Here is an 18,596-nt window from a genome sequence, read left to right as displayed (position 1 = left end):
CAGACAGCTCCCTTTGCTCCAAATATTCCTCTATTAGGTGAGGCCTAGAAGGCATGCTGACAGAACATTTGTGTGTTTTATATGCTAATGGATGTGGGGGGAAGATTTTTCAAGAGCTGCATATTACATGTCCCACAGGGATCAGGTAATCACTGAGTTAAATGGAGGATTCAGCACTGCCAGGGTCAGTCTGCTTGCTTCCTGAATGAGGGAGGAGGGATTGAAAGGGAAGAGGTGGCAGAACAAAAATAAAGTTTTTAATTTGTTAGCTATGGTACATCTTTGAAGCCAGAAGGCTTATTAAATTTATTCTTGAAAGTAAAACTGTCTTTATACACAACAGAAGTATATAACACATTTCATAATAATGATCTAGTAAACCAGTGAGCTGTCCCTTAACTGTGTTTTCAAAATACAACTTTCAAGAAACTGATGCACACGAAGTTCCACCTGGACATGAGGAGGAACTTTACTGTGCAGTGACCACACACTGGAACAGATTGTCCAGAGAGGCTGTGGAGTCCCCCTCCTGGGGGATATTCTAGAACCAGCTGGATGCAATCCTGTGCCATGTGCTCTGGGATGACCCTACTTGAGCAGGGAGGTTGGACCAGATGACCCCACTGTGGTCCCTTCCAGCTTGACCTGTTCTGTGATTCATATGCTCCTTGAATATCTGCAAGAGCAGTCTAGTTGATTAGGTAGTGTAAAAAATACATGCAACTAATAAAAAAACCTTGGCAACAGAGATACCGTTTTATTACAGTACACAGTGCTATATCCTCTGGAAAATGGATAAACAGATTCCAAGTGAAACGAACAGAAAGCCAAAAATCTCTAGGACGCAAAGACCATCAATGAGCATATTAAAGTTAAAAAACCCGACCAGGGCATGTCATATATTAGAAGTTTTATTGATGGGGATGCAAATATAACCATGGCACAATCACAAAAACAATGTGTAACATTTCATTAAATGCAATTCCTTAAAAACATCTGCAATCATCTATAGCAAATACACTGAACGTTTAAATCCTTGCATCTTTAATCAAAATATTCTTAGAGAAGTCTATTATAGATGGATAATAAAAACCAATGTCAAACTTTAATATAAAAAAATGGCAGAAATGCCTAAACTGGGCATCTAAAATCAGTAGGTATCCCATGTAGCTGTATTTCAGGAAGTGCTTATTATTCTGTCTCTGGAAAATAAATACTCCCATTTGCTCAAAAGGTGTCCCCCCAAAAAACAGAGGGGTATTTCCTGATGGCTAGTTATCACCTAAAACTCAAATGAATGCAGATGTTTATTTTTAACACAATTTTTTTAAAAATACCCTCTCCAGTCACAAGATTCAATTTAATTCAATCGATGTTCATACCTGAGGTGCTAGGTTGTCTACATTCAGTTTTCCTGGAAGAGATACTAAACTGAAACAAGTCAATATAGGATATTTTAGCTGAACTGTTCATCTTCTTCAAATCATTCTTCCTTTCCAAGGTGCTTGTTCACCTACTGACAAAGGGTGTAAAAGAACGCCATAGATCCTTTATTTATCTCTCATGTCTTCATTGCTTGCATCTGATCTGTTAATAAAAAGAAACATCTGGTCTTAGCACAAGATGAATTCTTGCTGTATTTTGCTTTTTGAAAACATAAAATAGATATTTTGGTGTAGTTACAAGAATGGGGGACAACGCAGAGTTGTTTTCAACTTGCTCTCTTCTCCACTTCTTAAATTCCCGTACAGCAAAGTTGTTTTCCCCAAACCTTGCCAATTAAACAGGAATACTCTTCCACCTAATTAATTTTTTATATTCTTCAGGCTTATAAGATCACTTTGATGAGAATAAGACCTGGAAGTTCATTTGGTGAAGTATGCATGTCAATTCCTTGTACACATTTTGGCTTCCCCATAACTGAACATGACCTAACTGCCCAACTGCAAAAGATTTAAAGTTTGGTTTTGAATAACTCACATCAAAACTTTCCTCTCAGTAGCCACACTTCTCCATATTGCTGCCTGATTGCCACTTCTCAACTCACTTCAAATGTTTTCTTGGTTACCAAAAGCATCCAGCATCCCATTACAAAATGTGGGAATCAGCACTATTTCCCCCACTAAGAGGGAATGCTGTGAGACAGGTTAGTTTTACCCCACTGAGGATGTGCTATTGCAATGGTAGCCCCATTCCAAAATAGGGAAATAGCAAACTCAGCCTTCATTAGGGAAAAAAAAAGACAAAACTTTCTGCCCCTGCCACCCCAGCTGTAAAATGGGTGTGCAAAAGGTAACTAAGGAAAGCTTGGCTGCTGACAAGCAGAACTGTGCACTCATTCATCAGGTGTCATTTCCTCCCCTGAATTTTATGGCATCCCCAGGCTGTGATTTAGGGACTACCATAACTACAGAGTTGTTCCAAATATTTCCATCTAGTGCTCTAGAAATGAGGAGAATCAAGAGTAAAAATTTGTTCTAGAAATATCCAAGTATTCAGCCATCAAACAGTTAATTGCCAAACTACACGTGGTTAGGGAACAGTACAGTTTAAACTCAACCCCTCTTAAGCTTTTGGGTTCACTGAACCAGGGAGTTAAAGGAAATTTTCAGATAGAGCCCATCCATGAGGAATTTAAGCTCAGAAAATTAAGAATCCATAAGAGGTGAATAGCTATGAAGAGCTATGTGAGTGACAGCAGAAGCATCTACTTTTGCTGTGCTTAAAAAAGTCTACATATATAACTTAAATATTTTGTCAGAAAATATTTACACACGCATTTGAGATCCTTTCAAGTAGCATGAAGCTATGTACAAAACCAAAATTTGGATTGAAACTTAAAAGGTTCCTCCAAGAGAAGCAGAGGCCTTGAACATTGCAAGAAGACATTACTAAGCCAGAACTATGCCTGAAATTAGGAAAAATTATGACTTGGAATCTGCCTCTATGATGATAGGATACAGCAGAGGCGGAAACTCAATGCTTGGTTCCCCACCTCAGAACTATTTTAGCTGGTGGAGGATACATCACTGCCCCTCTGTAGGGCAGTAAATCTCTTTGTAAAGACTATTTTTGGCAAGCAGCTCTCCCTCTGAAAACAAGACCGAGTATTTTTGTACTCTACAATAACTCCGTAAAACAAACCATCTTTTTCTAGTCGGCAGGATGAGTCTAAGTAGAAAGGACACTCTGGTGTCCCTAGATCAGTGGGGATGAGTTAAGCCGGGGCCAGGGCCGGCTGTTATCCTTTTGGAGGGAGGCTCAGTTCCCGGCCCAGCGCTGACACCCGGCGGCCAGCGGGGCACAGCACAGGCGGGTGATGCGGTTCAGCTGAGCCCACACCACCCAAAACACTCACAGCACAGGCAACGCCAGTCAGGGAGCTAAAATTGGGATGAGTCTACCAAAACTATGCCACGCTTCACTAATCTACACATTGAGCAAGAGGAAAAGAGAGACCAGAGCCTTACGAACACACAACAGAAGGAGACACAACATCTGTACCAAGTTTGTAATTACACAACATCTGTACCAAGTTTGAAATCAAAGATGCTGGATGTCAGACATTGTCCAAGATGGATCTGATATTTTCCATGCAGTTATGAGCGTCTGCATGTCCTATAATCGTTATAGTCTAAGAAGTTCTTCTTTTGGCTCTAGATTAAAGAGCTGAAGGTGTATAATTAAAACCACTGCATTTGTCTGCATATCAGGCTTATTTTCTTTCACCATTTCTTGATACATTAACATTAGGTTATGTGAAACTGGGACAGGACATTAAGAATGAACTGAAGAAGAAAATGAACTACCACAACAAGAAATTGAAGTGTGGGAGCTGGTATTGTTTAAATGAAAGTGCTACACTGTTTGCAGGAGTGTGTATTAGTATTTCATAATACACACTTTGGTCAGGGAAGCCCACACAATGTTTTGTGTATATTAAGGAGGTAAATGAAAGGCAAATATGAGACAGAGCTTTAGTACTCACTGTGTAATTTGATCTGACAGCAGAAATGGACAGAAAGAAAACAAAGGAAATAATAAAGAAAAAAACCTTACAAAATGAAAAAGCTTAACAGAATGAAAATAGAGCAAGAGAATAACATGTGATATACCCTGGAGCCAATCCACACCTTCTTGTAATCCATCTCCTTTAAGAGCATCACTGGCACTGAAAGAAACAAATCAAATTACAAAAACATTGTAAAAATACCTGTTTTAGTTGAGTCATCACTATACTTTTAATTTACATAATTGCAAAGTAGCATCAGGTACAGTTTCCTGAAGTTTTCTTCCCATGGAGAAGACTGTTCCTCAAATGATACAGAGTACCTTCCCCACAGGGAAACGCCATTTCATGATGTGATCTGTTTTAATTCCAGTTTCAAGGAAGAAGGAACCATTCCTAGAACACAAGGCAGACACCTTGTTCTGCAGCACCTCCTTCCTCGGACAATGCTGTAAAAGATGTTTACTCCCTCCAAGAGCAGCCATGAATCATGGAATCATTGAGGCTGGAAAAGACCTTTAAGATGATCAAGCCCAACTGTCCTCCCACGCAGTTCCTACACATGGTGAGAATGCTGGAGGAAGGAATTACGCGTGTGTGTGTACACACTTCATTGGAGCAGCAAGCCCAGCAGTGTCTGTCAATATATAAAACTATTCTGCTACACTGAGAGCAGTGTAAATCTGCCTTTTGAATCACTGGGGGATAACTGTTTACATGCCCTTCATTCTTCAGTTTACGAAAACCAGCACAGCTGTCAATCTGGACTGTAACTGCAGTTCCCTGTAAAATGATCTACCAAGAAGCTTGGGAATTCATTAGTGTGATTTCTGGACAAAAAGCAGCAATCCCAAAACAACGTCCAGGTAATCAAGTTTAATACTAAAGGGCCTAAAATGAAAATGGTAGTTTTCAGCGTCATTTAGCTGATATCACTTTTATTTTTAACAGCTGAGGACTTTAACAGGACAAAAAAATAACTTCTATAAAACGCTTCTGATAAAAGGAGAGTTTTTTCCTTGTGAACACTAGCACTAAGTCCTTCTAAAGCTTACATCCTTCAGGAAGAAAAGACTCTAGCTCCTACAACTAAAAATCCCCTCCAATGTGACTGGGTACAAAGAATACAGTGTCCCTCCGAATGCAGGAGAGAACAGTTTACTAAATGGCCTTTCAACAGCAGTTTACTGAAGCATCTGCAGAGTGGAAAAAATCTCCAAAGGTTTTATTGTTGATATTCTCAAACCTGCAAGGTAATCTATAGAGCAGGAGCACTCTGCTAACAATTCTACTCAATTTCCCAGCAAAATATAATGGCAGCTGTTCTTCTGATATGAACCCTGCTTTCTGACTTCACTGGAAACGCTCCATTCCATTACTTGGCTAACAGTTCTGCAGTGAAAACTTTTAAGACACAGTCTAAATGAATGCATTGTACATTTAAAACGAGTTTCACCATAAGTGTTTTAATATTACCACTACTTTCACATGTGGAATCTGTCTTTCAGCTACTTGATTTATTTTATACAGTAGCGAGTGGCATGGCAGGGCTAAAACAGGAATGCACAAAGTAATGCCAATAAAGGGATAGAAAAAGAGAACTTTACCAGATATGCCAGGGCTTGTCTTTGATGTTTTCTAAGGACAGTAACTGAGACACTTTCACAGATGACACTGCATCCCTGAGGTCCATCTTGTTAGCAAAGAAGAGAATAGGCAGTCGACGGTGCTTAATATCTAGGCATGAGCAGAGACAGAGCCCTCAGGACAAGAGGCAACACTTACCAATCTCTGCATTTAACAAGGTACAAACAACACAGGAAAGTATTTTGCTCACCTGTAGCTGCAATTCGCTGAAGGTTGTATCCTACCAAGATGCACACACTGTTGGGTCACCCGGCCTCTGCTGCACGCTTCCAGAATGCTCACAAACTTCCTTGCAGGCCTTGGAATCCTCCACCCCTCTCCCCCTACCTTACACCCACACTTCAAGCTGTAGATTGGAATTGCTGGTCAAGCTGAGGAACAAGAGCTCAAACCACTGCCTACAAACACTGCACATCTCTGCTTAGTGAGGACTGGATGTATAAAATGGATGGAAAAAATATTCTGTGTTCACTCGTAACATCACAACAACAGTTGAGAAGGGTAGTCTGAATTATCCTTTAGCATCCTGGAAAGCATCTATTACTTCAATGAATTTACAAAATTGGAAAAAAATGCACATGTCTGGACTTCTTTATTCCCCCTTCCCTTGAAGGACTTCCAGAAGCTCTTTCAGCTAGCAGTGAGAACTACAGACCAAACAAAGTACTCTGGCAATTTCTGGGATACTTACACATAGACAAGCTTAAACCTCACAGATTACCCCAAAAAGATTATATGGTCAATGAAAGGAAACAAAACCTACTCTCTTCAAAATTACAGATGTAACACTGCCAAAAAATTACCAGCACTAAGACTAACTCTCAGAGTTTTTCATGTTATTTATACAAAGCATGATATACAGGATTAGAGAAAATCTAGGTTTTAGTCTATCAATCAATGCTTGATAGGAAAAGAACTTACACACTACCACCCCAATGAAAATTGCTACAGAGGCTCTTTTTAAAATTGTAAAAAGAAAAGGTTATTTCACATAGGAAACAAGCTAAGGATTTATTTTAAAATGTCAAACGTAAGCCATCCACCCCTGCTTATGGGCAGGAGGATCATAAAAACCCCCAAAAATCCTAACAAATTGTCAGTGCTGAAATGGTTTGAACTTTCCTAATTATGTTCTTTTCCACCTGCCTACTAAACCCTTCCATAGAATCAGTGGAGATAACACTACCTCCCCATATTCATTCAGAGATGGTAAGTGCTGATCAAAAGACTGACAATTTTCACAAACTATTTACCCTACCTGGAGCTCTTTTCTCCTCTGATACCCATAAACACAAGTCAAAGGTCTCAAAATACAAGCACAGTATAATTACATCTCTGTTTTGATTCCACAGCTGAACAGCTATTGAGTCTCCTGACTGAAACTTTTACATTCATTTACAGTATAATTAAATGAACCCTGGTACCCACAGGTTGCAGGTTATGGGTAAATTAAAACCAATTACAAATTAGCAGGCATCACATATGCAACAGCCAAGTTAATCAAGAAGTTTCCAGTGTTTTTCTGAACAATCAGAGAGGGGCACAGCCTAACCACCCAGACTCATAATGTACCCCCAAAGATATCTGCTAAATAAAGTGGTGGTCACAGAAATTTGTATTATTTCCTAATGTGCAGTATTTCCCCCCCACACTTTTTAGTTACTAATGGAAAACTAACATTTGCTCGCTGCAAGTAGTTATGAATTAACACATTTAAAAAATATTCCAGACTCTAGATGTGTGATGTGCAATTTTATACCAAGAATTTCAAGTTGACAAGAATTTCCGTTTAGTTTAGAAGCATGTGCTAGAGGTCAAGTGACCCAAGAGTCGTCATCTAATCCAGGTAATCTACGGACTATCATCTTTTGAAGTGCTGAAGAATGAAGTTTGAGTAAAAAAACCCCAAAATATGATACAGTTATCATTAAACAAGCTGTTATTTGAAGAGTTCATTGTCCATTTATGAAAGTAAAAATAATTTAAAGCTCTGATTCACAAAAAAGTCCCAGCTAGTACAACTTCTAACCCCATTAATGCTTCACAGGACACATACCCTTCCACCTGACAACCTCAGCCAAAGCCTGGCAAAAAGACAGGCAACTGTTTTACTGAGGGATTGCTGAGATTTTCAGAGACAGGAATTGATTCAATTCCATTTAAAACTTAGGTAAACATGTACGTTTAAACCACTCCAGGAGGATGACAGAGACAGAAGCATAGATCAGGAGAAAGTAGGGTATGCAGCAAGAAAGGCAGAACAGAAATACAAAAAAAGATATTGATATAACAAACCACTTAAATATTGATTCACCTAACAGCTACTTTTATTGTACATTACTAGAACTTTTTAAGCTCTTTGCTTCTCTTAGATGTGATATATCAAAATCTGATAAACCAGTGACACTGTTGCTGTATTGGAACTAGGCTGCTCCAAGGCAGAAATACATCACTGCTCTCTCCTGGTTCTCAGGACTGCACTCAGTGGCCAGAGCCCTGTCTTTGGTAACCTGAAGACACAAATTCATGAACAGCTGAACAGCACTGACCTGCTAGGTCAGCATCAGTGACCTATTAATGCCTAAATGAAAAGCCCCACCTAAGGCTGCTTCTCCTCCATCTAAACATTTTCACACTTTTGCCCTCTATTAAACTAGTAACTTCTTCCAGCAGCCTTTACCTCTCACCCTGGGCCCTGTGTGGTTCCATTTTACCAACAGAATTGGTTTTACTGCTGCAGTTAATTCCTGATTTGGTACGAAGTGCCCTGGCTTCTGTGTAATCCACCTGCAGCCTTTGGCTCACCTCATCCTCCTTTTGACTTTTGCAACACTGCCTTTTCAGTGTCTGCATTTGAGGTAACCCACATCCTTAAACAAGAAATTAGAGAATGAGAATAAGAAGGCCCAGTCAGCTCCAGCATCTTTGTCGATGAATTAAAGTGTTATATACAGTCTTCATGGAAAACAAAGTCATGGGAACATCTTTGTCCTTATCACACACTACTTTTCTTAGAAATGCAAGCCAGCTTCTCCCTTCTCATTCTCAGCATGGGAATCCCACAAGTTAAGGGGTCTATCAGTTTAATAAGTAATTAAGGAATTAAAGGATTATTTCACTTTTAAACTTCCTAGATGTAGTTTTTTATTCTGGTTAGGCAGAGCAACTACCTAAAGTGCTGAAAGCGAAAATTGAATATTGCTTACAGACACATCCCAGTAAGGCTGGCTATATGGAAAGGCAACGAATTGATTGATTTCAAAACTTAATTAAGTTTTGAAGGTGCAGCCTCATGAAAAAAAACCCAAAGCAAACCCCTAAAACCAAGATCCCGATCATGAATTCTCTCATATCCTCTTCCATCTCATGTGTCCTTCTACAGGGAATTGAAACTGACTGGTGAAATTATCCCTCCTTACTTCTGGCTAAAGCATAAAAAAAAAAAATGAAGATGACAAAAAAGTTAAATGTGACATTAAAGGAATTAGCTGTCTTCATGGAAAAAACAGACAGGGAGACACATTTTTGTCTCTGTTGGTCATCACAAAAAGCCTCTCCAGCTTTCAACTCAATCTGTTCTTTCTGAAAACAATGCAACTTTTGATTTATATTGATTAACACGAGACCAATCCAACTCAGTGTAGACAGCTGAAGCATGATCAATTTGTAAATGTGAATAGGAAAAAAAAACCCCACAAGCTGTTGAAGATTCTTATTGTGCTGATATTCATGAATGGCTAATATATCTGCAAAGTACTCAGAATGTGTCAGACAGGGGCTTTTCTAAAGACAACATAACAAATATGGACACAGAAGGGGAAAAAAGCCTCCTCACCTGGATGATTCAGAAGGGTGTCAAGTTCTTCTTTGGCCACAACCATTCTTAATTTGTCACTGCTATCAATGACAAAAATAATGGCTTGGCCTTCTCTGCATAACATAAAAAGAGCAAAGAGGCAAATTATAGGTTCTCAAAGAAATGAGTATTCTGTGAATAAGAAAAGGCTTCAGAAGAAACACTGAGAAAAAAGTCCAAGCAAACCTGATTTGTCCTCTAATTTTTGTCACTGTCATTTACCATTAACATTTGAATCCAGTCTTATTTCTGAAATTCAATCTTTTGGTAACATGCATCATTTTTTTAGACTTGAGGTTGTTACCTGCTCATACAAGAGTCAGTCTCCACACACCTTTTAGAAAAGCTTGATTTTACCACCCAGACTGAAAAATGAACTCAAAAGGTAATCAACTGCTATTTTGACAGTGTGGTCAGGCAGACAAAAAACCCATACAGACAGGTCTTTACGGAAATTCTGTATTTCCTACACTGAAGTTTATTCAGAGAAAGGTCAATTACCTTTTTAGAGAAAAACTGTGTCCACAGCTAGGCATATGAAGGTTAACTTTTATATATCCTGCATAAACAGGATTTTTCTTTTTTTTCGAATAACAGGTAAAAACTTTCAACTATTTCAAATCATTAGGACATTTTTCTGGCAGTATGAACACAGCCACAAAAAAAATGCAATTATTCAACTCATTATTTCAGGATGTTACTGATGTTTTATGACTTGATGTTCCATTTATTGAAACTTGTTTTGAAAATCAAATAGAGTCTCACCAATCCATAATTCACCAGTTCAGTTATAAACACTCACAAAAGGTATATTTGCTTAATATTTTAATGTAAGATTCACTTCTCCTTCATTTTACATTTCTCTGCGAGACCATTATAAATACATTCTTTACCCTCCAGCACCATCTATCTTTGTATTTTGATAAGAAACAGTTCTACACCTGCTGGAAACCAGAAATAACCTGAGCAGCCCAAGACTGTATGAGAAGGCCCATTCTTTTCTGGTGTACAGAACCTTTAGTAAATAAAGCTTTTGCAGGTTAGCTGAAAATGCCTAAGCAATTTTCACAACCATACAGTATTTTACCAGAGGAATCAAGAGTACTGGCATGTATTTGCCACCCAAAAAACAACTTTGCAAAGAAGTAACAGGAGTAGGGACACAACATGACTTTAGGATTATTTAAGATAAATGGATTTAGGGATGACCTAGAAGATACTTTCAAGCCAAACAGAAGAAAAGTCCAAACCTGAAGGACTCCAAGGCCACTGCTTTGACACTTGACCAGATTTGACTTCCATTTTGCAGTTCTTGAAAAATCAAATCTTGCCTAACTTTATAAACTGAACAGCACGTAATTATTTTATTAATATTTTTATTAAATTACTGCAAATTAATGTTTTTATATTATTCTTAGTAGTTAAGTATGTGCCTACTGCACTGGATCAGGAACAGAGGTGGATACAAGTGCATATTTCACTATCAGCATAACCTAAAAAACTCCCTTACTGTTAGGGAGTTACTGTTAAGATGAAAAAACCATTTATGACCCACAAGGAATAAGTTACTGCATTAAATACAGCAATCACAAAAATTATTTGCTTATGAAGCACTGTGCTAACATTTTGAGAGCAGCCTGAGGGCATCAGTGACTGAAATGCAAATCTAACACTCTTGAACAATGCAGATCTCCTGGCCACACGTTTTCAATGCTAACACAATTTGCGCAAGAAGGAGAGGAAGCATTAATCCTCGATTAAAAAACAATTTAAGCTCTATCACAACTGATATTAATATTTAATCAATATTATAAACTTCAGAATTTCTCCCTTCTATTTCTCCAAGCTACTTCTGCATGGTTTAGTACTGTTCATGCTATCTAGATCAGGATCAGGCACTACAGAATAGCAATGAGATGATGTAAATAAAGATTAAGTTTCACTAAAAGCTACAAAACCAGAGAATGGTGTCCATCTATTACCAAAAGGCAACACCAGAATCTTAAAAAGTACAGAGAATACCCTGTTCAATAAATAACATGTAAGAATGTTCACTCAGGTTCTTAGTTACACATGCCTTATTCTCTGAGGTTCATTTCCCTCACCTCTAAAAATCTCAGCCATCAGCCAATATCTTTGAGGTTTTAAGTTGCTGACGTACAGAAGAACTGAAAAATTGGAAGCCTAACTCATCTTGAGCTTTCTTACAGGATTGGTTTTCAGGTTTCAACATTTAAATCCCATCTCTAGTATGTTCCCCCAAGTTGTCCCTGAAAGCACAGAAAGCAGATAAAAATTTTCATTTTTTAGAACAGAAAGTTGCGTTTATCCAGAATGACTTCCTCTCAAACACCAGGCCTAAGCCTTCTCTGAATCATTTCTAATCACTAGATATTATCATACTTCTGTTTAAATAACCTACAAAACAGCTAATATGAAGAGCAATGCTTTAAAATAAATGATAGGCTTACTTGTAGTAGTGTTCCCAGAGGTCTCTGTATTTCCCTTGACCTGACATATCAAACACTGTGAAAGACAAACTGCAAAGAAAAGAAGTGCATGAGGCACAGAAACAAAGAACAAAACCCAAACCCAACCCAAAAAAAAAGGCCAGATCAACTTGAATCCAAATCAACTGAGAAAAATTCCCTAAGGAACTCTGGTTGCACTATCTGCCTTCAAATGATCCTATTCAGTTTTGCAGTCTTATTATAGAAATATTTCACAATGGACAACATGTTTATTATCTGAATAAAAGAACCAAACCAATTATTTAAAGTGACATCAAACACAAAATAAGCTCCCATTCAGTCTCTCTCTCTATCATGCTGGTATCAAATATTGTTTATGAGTAAATGAAATTCAGAGGAACTATGACTTAAAATCCACAGCCTGTCCTAAATTCTGTCCCTAGACTGGCATAAATGTATGCAAAATAAAAGGCTTTAAAAAAATAATCAAAATTCCACTTTTAGAAATAAAAGGAATTACATTCTGGTAAAAACAGGTGAGTTCAGATGACCAAGCGACAAAGAGCAGTCTTTGCAACTGTGAGATTTCAGCCAAACACTGCAAACAGCAAGGCAACTTAAATAACACTACAAAAAATTCCCATCCACTCCTGAAATGTCTACAAAGGCAGCTTCAGTATTAGGCTTTCCTGTTTTGGGTAGCCCCAAGTAGCTCCCATAGAGGAGGCCACACCAAAATGAGGAGGTTAAGAAAAGGAAGCTCTCCAGACATCCTTTCCACTCTATGTCCCCCAGTTTGTGGGGGTTTGAGGTTTTGGGTGGGTGGGAAAATCACTCTACATGGTGTATTTACAGGTCATCATCTCTCCTACTACAGGATCAGAATAAAAAAAAGCAATATAAATTAATTTACATTCTCACACAGGAAGTCCCAAACCTGTCTGATGTGCTTTATTGAGACAGAGCTCAGTTGTGGAGGCTCATACAGAAATATGAAACCTCTCAATCTCCCACATCAGGTCAAGGAATAAACTATTTTCTTGAAGACCTCCCACCCAGTGAGGCCACACTGCTTGGCTTGAAGACATTGAAAACATCCAGTGAAGGCTACAGAATAAGAAAATGATGCCGCCTCCTTGAAATATCTTCGTGTCACGACATTCTTAATCCAAATCTTAGTCTTAATTCAACTAATGACTCATTACTTCGTTTCCTGGCCTTTGCTTCTGCCACCTTTACATTGCTAATGCAGCAGCCATCCTTTTGCATTTAATGAGATTACACTGCAATCTGTTCAGAGTACCTCCAGTGAGAGTGCTTAATTCAGGTTACCACACTGAGAGAGGAATACAGGCTGCCACCTCGGCAGCTGTCTCTTCTCCAGTCTGTAACAGTGCCCTATTCTGAAATTCTCAACAGACAGGGATCAGATGTTTATACACACTACTGCAAAAAACTACAAAACTTTTAATTTTTTTTTTGGTAATAGTTTTATAGCAGCACAAAACACACATTATATTCTAATACACTCAGTACTGGATCAGGATTAGGTGTCGTGGGTACTACATTTCAACAAGCTGCAATGTTATGTCAGTACACCACCACACATGATACTCAGTTACAAACCCACTGAAAGGGATAATTAAGACCAACTATTGTACAATAATCACTACTGCTAATGAAGAAAGAAAGTACTACCTTGAAGTCTTGAATTTCTCTATACTGAATCCTATTGTTGGAACAATGTCCTGAGTTTGAGCCTTTGAAGGAAAGAAAGTACAGATTTTAAAATCAAATTAGAAAAGGCAAATACTGAAATATATTTGAAACATTAATACATTACAGATCTATTTTTCCCCAAAGTGTGCAGTATTAAAGCTCCCAGAAAAAGGAAAGTAACTCAGAATCAAGGATTTGTATTTTCTGGGGAATAGAGTGAACACTACTGGAATTGCCAAAACACAAAGCATTATCAAGAGATCTGTCGGATAACTGATTTACTACTGAGCCGGCCAAGGAACCTATCAGCTAAGTTGGTAGAAAAGAATAGCTCCTCTAAGAAGCATCGATATTAGAGCAGGAAGAAAGGTCACATCCCATAGATTACAGAGCTGCCTGAGAAAGTGACATGCAATCCTTGCACAGACTCCTAGAGCCCCTTATTCCAAACACCATCCATAGGCAGGTCCAGAAGAAACAACTGCAGACAGATGGGAAAACATCTGTATTTGCCAGGCCCTTATATATTGCTCCTGGGGCAAAGCAGCAGTTCTTAAGAAGACTGGGTTGACCCAGAGCTCAAAATCACCTGTCCATTGAATTTACCGAAAATAAACTATTTTATTTACTTTGATCTAGTGACACTTGTTGCATGCTAGAATATTTGGCATGTCTCGTAATGGTAGGACTTAACACAAGTTGGACACAAAGTTACCTTCCTATAAATTCTCATTACAAACAAATTCTATTTATTCTACTCGTGTAAGTCCCCTGAGATCTTCTCTAGTGCCCATTATTGTGATAAATCTTCAAGTCTGTGTTCAGCTCTAGTTAGGAATCCTTTACTGCTTAAGGCATGATATAAAAACCCTCTAAAAAAAGGTCTCAAAAATTACATAAAGATACAATTTGCCAGGTACAAATTGTAGCCTTTCCCCCAAACAGCTGGCAGCAGATAGCAAGCAGTTTATAGTCTTTGTTTATAACTCTACTCAACTTTCAGTGGACGAGCAATTGCCAGGAGTGGAAGAGTGACAGACTCTTCACCATGTCACACTTTTTAAACAATGTCCAGTGGACTCATCAGGTAAAATTAAATGAAAATTAATATTAATAAAAAAAATCTGTGCCCTGATATAAACAGCAGAAATCAGTTTCCCACATGCATATAACCATTGAACATGCCTACCAAAATTCATCTATTTCTAGTCCATAAACATACCTAGAAACAAAGTAATCCTACTTTCATTTTTGCTCAGATTATTATACACTCCTCGTGGCCTCAAACACTTTTCACTGGATGGATGAACTGCAAGTGTTAATGGTACTTATTTTGAAAATTATTCTGCTTTAAAAATAGTGATGTCACCCTAAAAGGTGCGTTTTCACATTATTTCTTATTTTACTACTTCTTATGCACTTATTATTTTTCAGGAAGAGATTAAAATAAACATGGTAAATTGTTGTACAATTGTATTAATCCTTAATGTTCAACACCACTTGTAAGTGCAATCCTGTGGCAACTATTTGATTAAAGTGACTGTTTCAGATCCTGATCTCAGCCATCATAAACCCTTCCTTATTGCGTGATCTCATCAAAAGTGTGCCACATTAACAGCGGGGTTTTTTGGAAAATAACATGCATGTGAATGCTTACCCTTAGTTTTAGTTAGTTGGAAAATTTTAAAATCTATTTTGTTCCCCACAAGCTCTTCACATTTTTTTTTCCACGGGCACATCCAGTATAACAGCATGCAAACCCAGACTTAACAAACACCCAGCAGTGAGCCAAGCAGGCTACTTACATTTGAAGGTTTGAGTTTATTGATGATCGTTGTTTTGCCGCTGTTGTCCAAGCCAAGGCACAAGACATGAACCTCCTTTTTCTTCAGCCCAAGCCATCCTGCCAGCTTGTCAAACAATCCCATGGCTGCGGATCAAAAACACAGGGATCACCTGCTGTTCAGGGAATCAGAGCAGGGAATGGCTGTTGGAAAAGTGCTACATGCAGGGCAGCGCTGGCACTGAGGGTGGGCATGGGGCTGAGCAGCCTCACACCTGGGAAGAGATGGTGTGAGCAGGACCTGCCACAAACACTGTCCCAGAGACTGGCTCTGCACATAAGCACATGGAGGCTAAGCTGATTACAGCCAGGAGGCCTCGATACAAAAGTAGACTGGCTGTTTATAGCTCTGTCTATATCACACAATGCCCTTGATTCACTGGGCAGAAACATTGCCATCGTTCTGAGCCGCCCAAAGGGGGGCACAACTGCAGTGCCACCAGGGCTCCCACCAAACTGAGCAAAAAATAAAGGAGGGCCATTATATTCACCTCAAATTGTCAGCAGTCCATCATTCACACAACCAAACACTATTTCCCCTCTTCAGCACGTGCTGCGTAATTTACTGAACCCAGAATTAAATAAAGCACCCTCTGTTGATTCAATTCAAACTAATCCTAACAGGTTTTGCCAATATTGACACGTATAAATTAGGAACTCTTCACTCACTACAAACAGAAACTGATAAAAATCAGACACCAAAACATTCACCCACATGTCAGGGAGGTGCCAAGCCTCTACTGCTGCCCAGACTCTGGCTGAAGTTACCTGGCAGGGGCACGTTCAAAGGAGCTTACGTCACGTGCTTCCCTGCAATACCTGGCTAAACACGCTCTGCAAAGAGAATAACCCTTGTCTGTCCTGAATGAATTCCACTAGAAATAATTTCAGCAATCAGACAACTGAAATATTTGAGATGTCTTCAGTGATAAAGCATCTAATTCATGTCAGAGGGGTTTTCTGGAGTGGTGAAGGCTGTTTTTTTTTCTTATTAAAATAAAAACACACAGCACTAGATAACTCAGGTTGCAAGCTTAATTACCCAGGAAATCATAGCAGGACGGGGAAAAGATAAAAAAATGCCATCAAGAACAAATTTTTGATCACACTTTTTGACTAACTGATTACAAAATGATGATTAACTGCTTTTTAATGATTTTTAAACTTCGCATTTGATAAAGTCACATAAGTAATCATTCTGGCTAAGGGATGATTTTTCCTTTTTAAATACAGATATTTTTTTAGAGCTTTATCAAGTGCATTTTGATTCAGGACTGGTAGTGATCTACAGAGTGCTTTGTGCACTACAGCTACACAGAGTTATTACCAGGTTAAACAAACCCAACATTAGTTATAGCAAGTCTCTCATTCTAACTCCCTTTGTTTTATGCCCCACTCATTTTCGAATCCATATATACAACTCTGAAAGCAGATTAAAGCTGTTTATTATCAAATTAACCTGACAAAATCCTGTTCCAAGACACATTACTTCCTTATCCAATCAGGAGCTTCATCCACATATTCTAGATGATGGAGTCAAAAAAATACATTGTAGGCACTCCTAAAATGAAACAGGAGGAAGTACAAGCCCTTAAAAATACTTCTAGGACTTCATTTTAAAATACAAACCCCTAAATACACAACAGCCTTTTTTCATGTTTTTTTTTTCCTCATCTGTGAAGGCTTACAGCAGTTACATCTGTCACAGCTGCCTTTCCCCCCTCCCCCCCTTTTTGCCAGCTGATATTTTGCCTAAAATGCTATACAGCGTACATCAGACATTTCCTAAAATTATTTAAGCCACAGTCTGGTCCGGGAGCTTATAAGCCTTTTTCTTAAGAAAGGATGTTCTTTCATGTCTGATCTTTGTCTATTTTCAAGCCTAATCAACAACAAAGGAGATTTAATCCATGAAATAGAGAGCAGCCAACAAACAAGCTCTAAGTGATGTCCAGGTGTCAGGAAGACAAATTAATTTTTTCGGTAGAATTGCCCTGTTTAGGTTTAAGGCTGAGTATATTTCACTCCGATCCAAAAGAAGGGAAAGACCGAGCATACGGACTAATTAGCATGGGGAACGAGAGAATCATTAACCAACAGAAGACAGGATACTAATTAATAAGAGAACTAGGTGACTTGCAGTCAGTGAACATTAGTACCTCCGGTTGCTAAAATGTATAAACAATGAAAAGCTTTGGTAGTCGCTGTGCTGTCTCGGTGGATTTGCCGCCCAGAGCCCCTTCCTGCGCAGAACCATAAATAAATCAAATACCTCGGCTCTATGCGCGGACCTAATTCGGGAAAACACCTGGGTGCTCGGGTTCGCAGCTCCCAGGACCGGCCTTCCCTCCCTCCCCTCAGCAGCACAAGGCCTCGAGCCGCCCCGGCAGCGGCCGCGGGTCCTTTCTCCCAGGCCGGGACAGGGTTCCCCGGGGAAGGCCGGGACAGGGTCCCCCGGGGAAGGCCGGGACAGGGTCCCCCGGGGAAGGCCGGCACAGGGTTCCCGGTTCCCGCTCCCCCGTCCCCGGCTCCCGCGTCCCCGCGGCCTCAGCACCGACCTGGGCCCGGGAGGCGCCGGCCGGGCCTGCGCGCCGCCGCCGCCGTTGCCGCGGTAACCAAAGCCCCGCCCCCTCCCGGTCCCACCAATCCCGTTCCGCCGCCCCGCCCCTTCCGGCCAATCGCGGGGCAGGCGCTGGGGCGGGGCCCGCCCCCGTGCGCGGCGGGGCTGACGTGGGGGGAGGTTGACCGATGTCCTCTTCGTTTTCCGTGTCCAGCGCTTACGGAAGTGGGTTTTTTTTCCCCCAACCACTGCCCCTCTTCCTTGCATAACAGCAACAAGAGTGCTGAGATAAATCCTCTTGAGGATTGCGATTAACACAGAAGAAAACCTCTAAATAAGAAGGGCCACGCGAGGTGTTCACAGCACCGCCCGTTCCGAAGCGGGCGCCTTGGCGGAGTAGGGAAAATCCCAAATCCACGCGTCACTGGGGCAATGGCAGCAGCAGGGCCTTGGGAAGAAAGCAGCCTGGTCAGGCCAGGCACAAAGGCTGC

General features: G+C 39.8%; 1 protein-coding gene across 3 annotated transcripts; it reads right to left on the bottom strand.

Annotated features, from left to right (window-relative positions):
* Positions 1–733: 733 nt before the first annotated feature.
* ARL6 (ADP ribosylation factor like GTPase 6) lies at positions 734–18,160 on the bottom strand. Of its 3 annotated transcripts, none has more exons than XM_032095798.1 (9): positions 18,104–18,160; positions 15,508–15,632; positions 13,682–13,743; positions 11,984–12,052; positions 9,492–9,586; positions 5,617–5,746; positions 4,116–4,171; positions 3,989–4,001; positions 734–1,587 (listed from the first exon to the last, which is right to left on the bottom strand). In XM_032095798.1, exons 2-9 carry the CDS (start codon positions 15,628–15,630, stop codon positions 1,551–1,553), a joined length of 585 nt encoding a protein of 194 aa, XP_031951689.1. In that variant the 5' UTR covers positions 15,631–15,632; positions 18,104–18,160; the 3' UTR covers positions 734–1,550. The 3 variants fall into 3 exon arrangements, with proteins under 3 accessions (XP_031951689.1, XP_031951686.1, XP_031951700.1); XM_032095795.1 differs by lacking the exon at positions 18,104–18,160 and adding an exon at positions 17,818–18,034; XM_032095809.1 differs by lacking the exons at positions 3,989–4,001; positions 18,104–18,160 and having other exon boundaries at positions 15,508–15,813.
* Between the last annotated feature and the right edge of the window lie 436 nt (positions 18,161–18,596).

Source organism: Corvus moneduloides, chromosome 2 (genome assembly GCF_009650955.1).
Source record: "Corvus moneduloides isolate bCorMon1 chromosome 2, bCorMon1.pri, whole genome shotgun sequence".
NCBI lineage: Eukaryota > Metazoa > Chordata > Aves > Passeriformes > Corvidae > Corvus > Corvus moneduloides.
This window is presented reverse-complemented; position numbering and strand designations above follow the sequence as displayed.

Excerpts from the sequence above, each read along its gene's own strand:
- ARL6 (XM_032095798.1), bottom strand. The coding sequence starts at position 15,630 with ATGGGATTGTTTGACAAGCTGGCAGGATGGCTTGGGCTGAAGAAAAAG. Across the intron at positions 12,053-13,681 it reads GAGAAATTCAAGACTTCAAG|TTTGTCTTTCACAGTGTTTG; the intron begins GTAGTACTTTCT and ends TTTTCTTTGCAG. Across the intron at positions 4,172-5,616 it reads GACAAGCCCTGGCATATCTG|TGCCAGTGATGCTCTTAAAG; the intron begins GTAAAGTTCTCT and ends TGTTTCTTTCAG.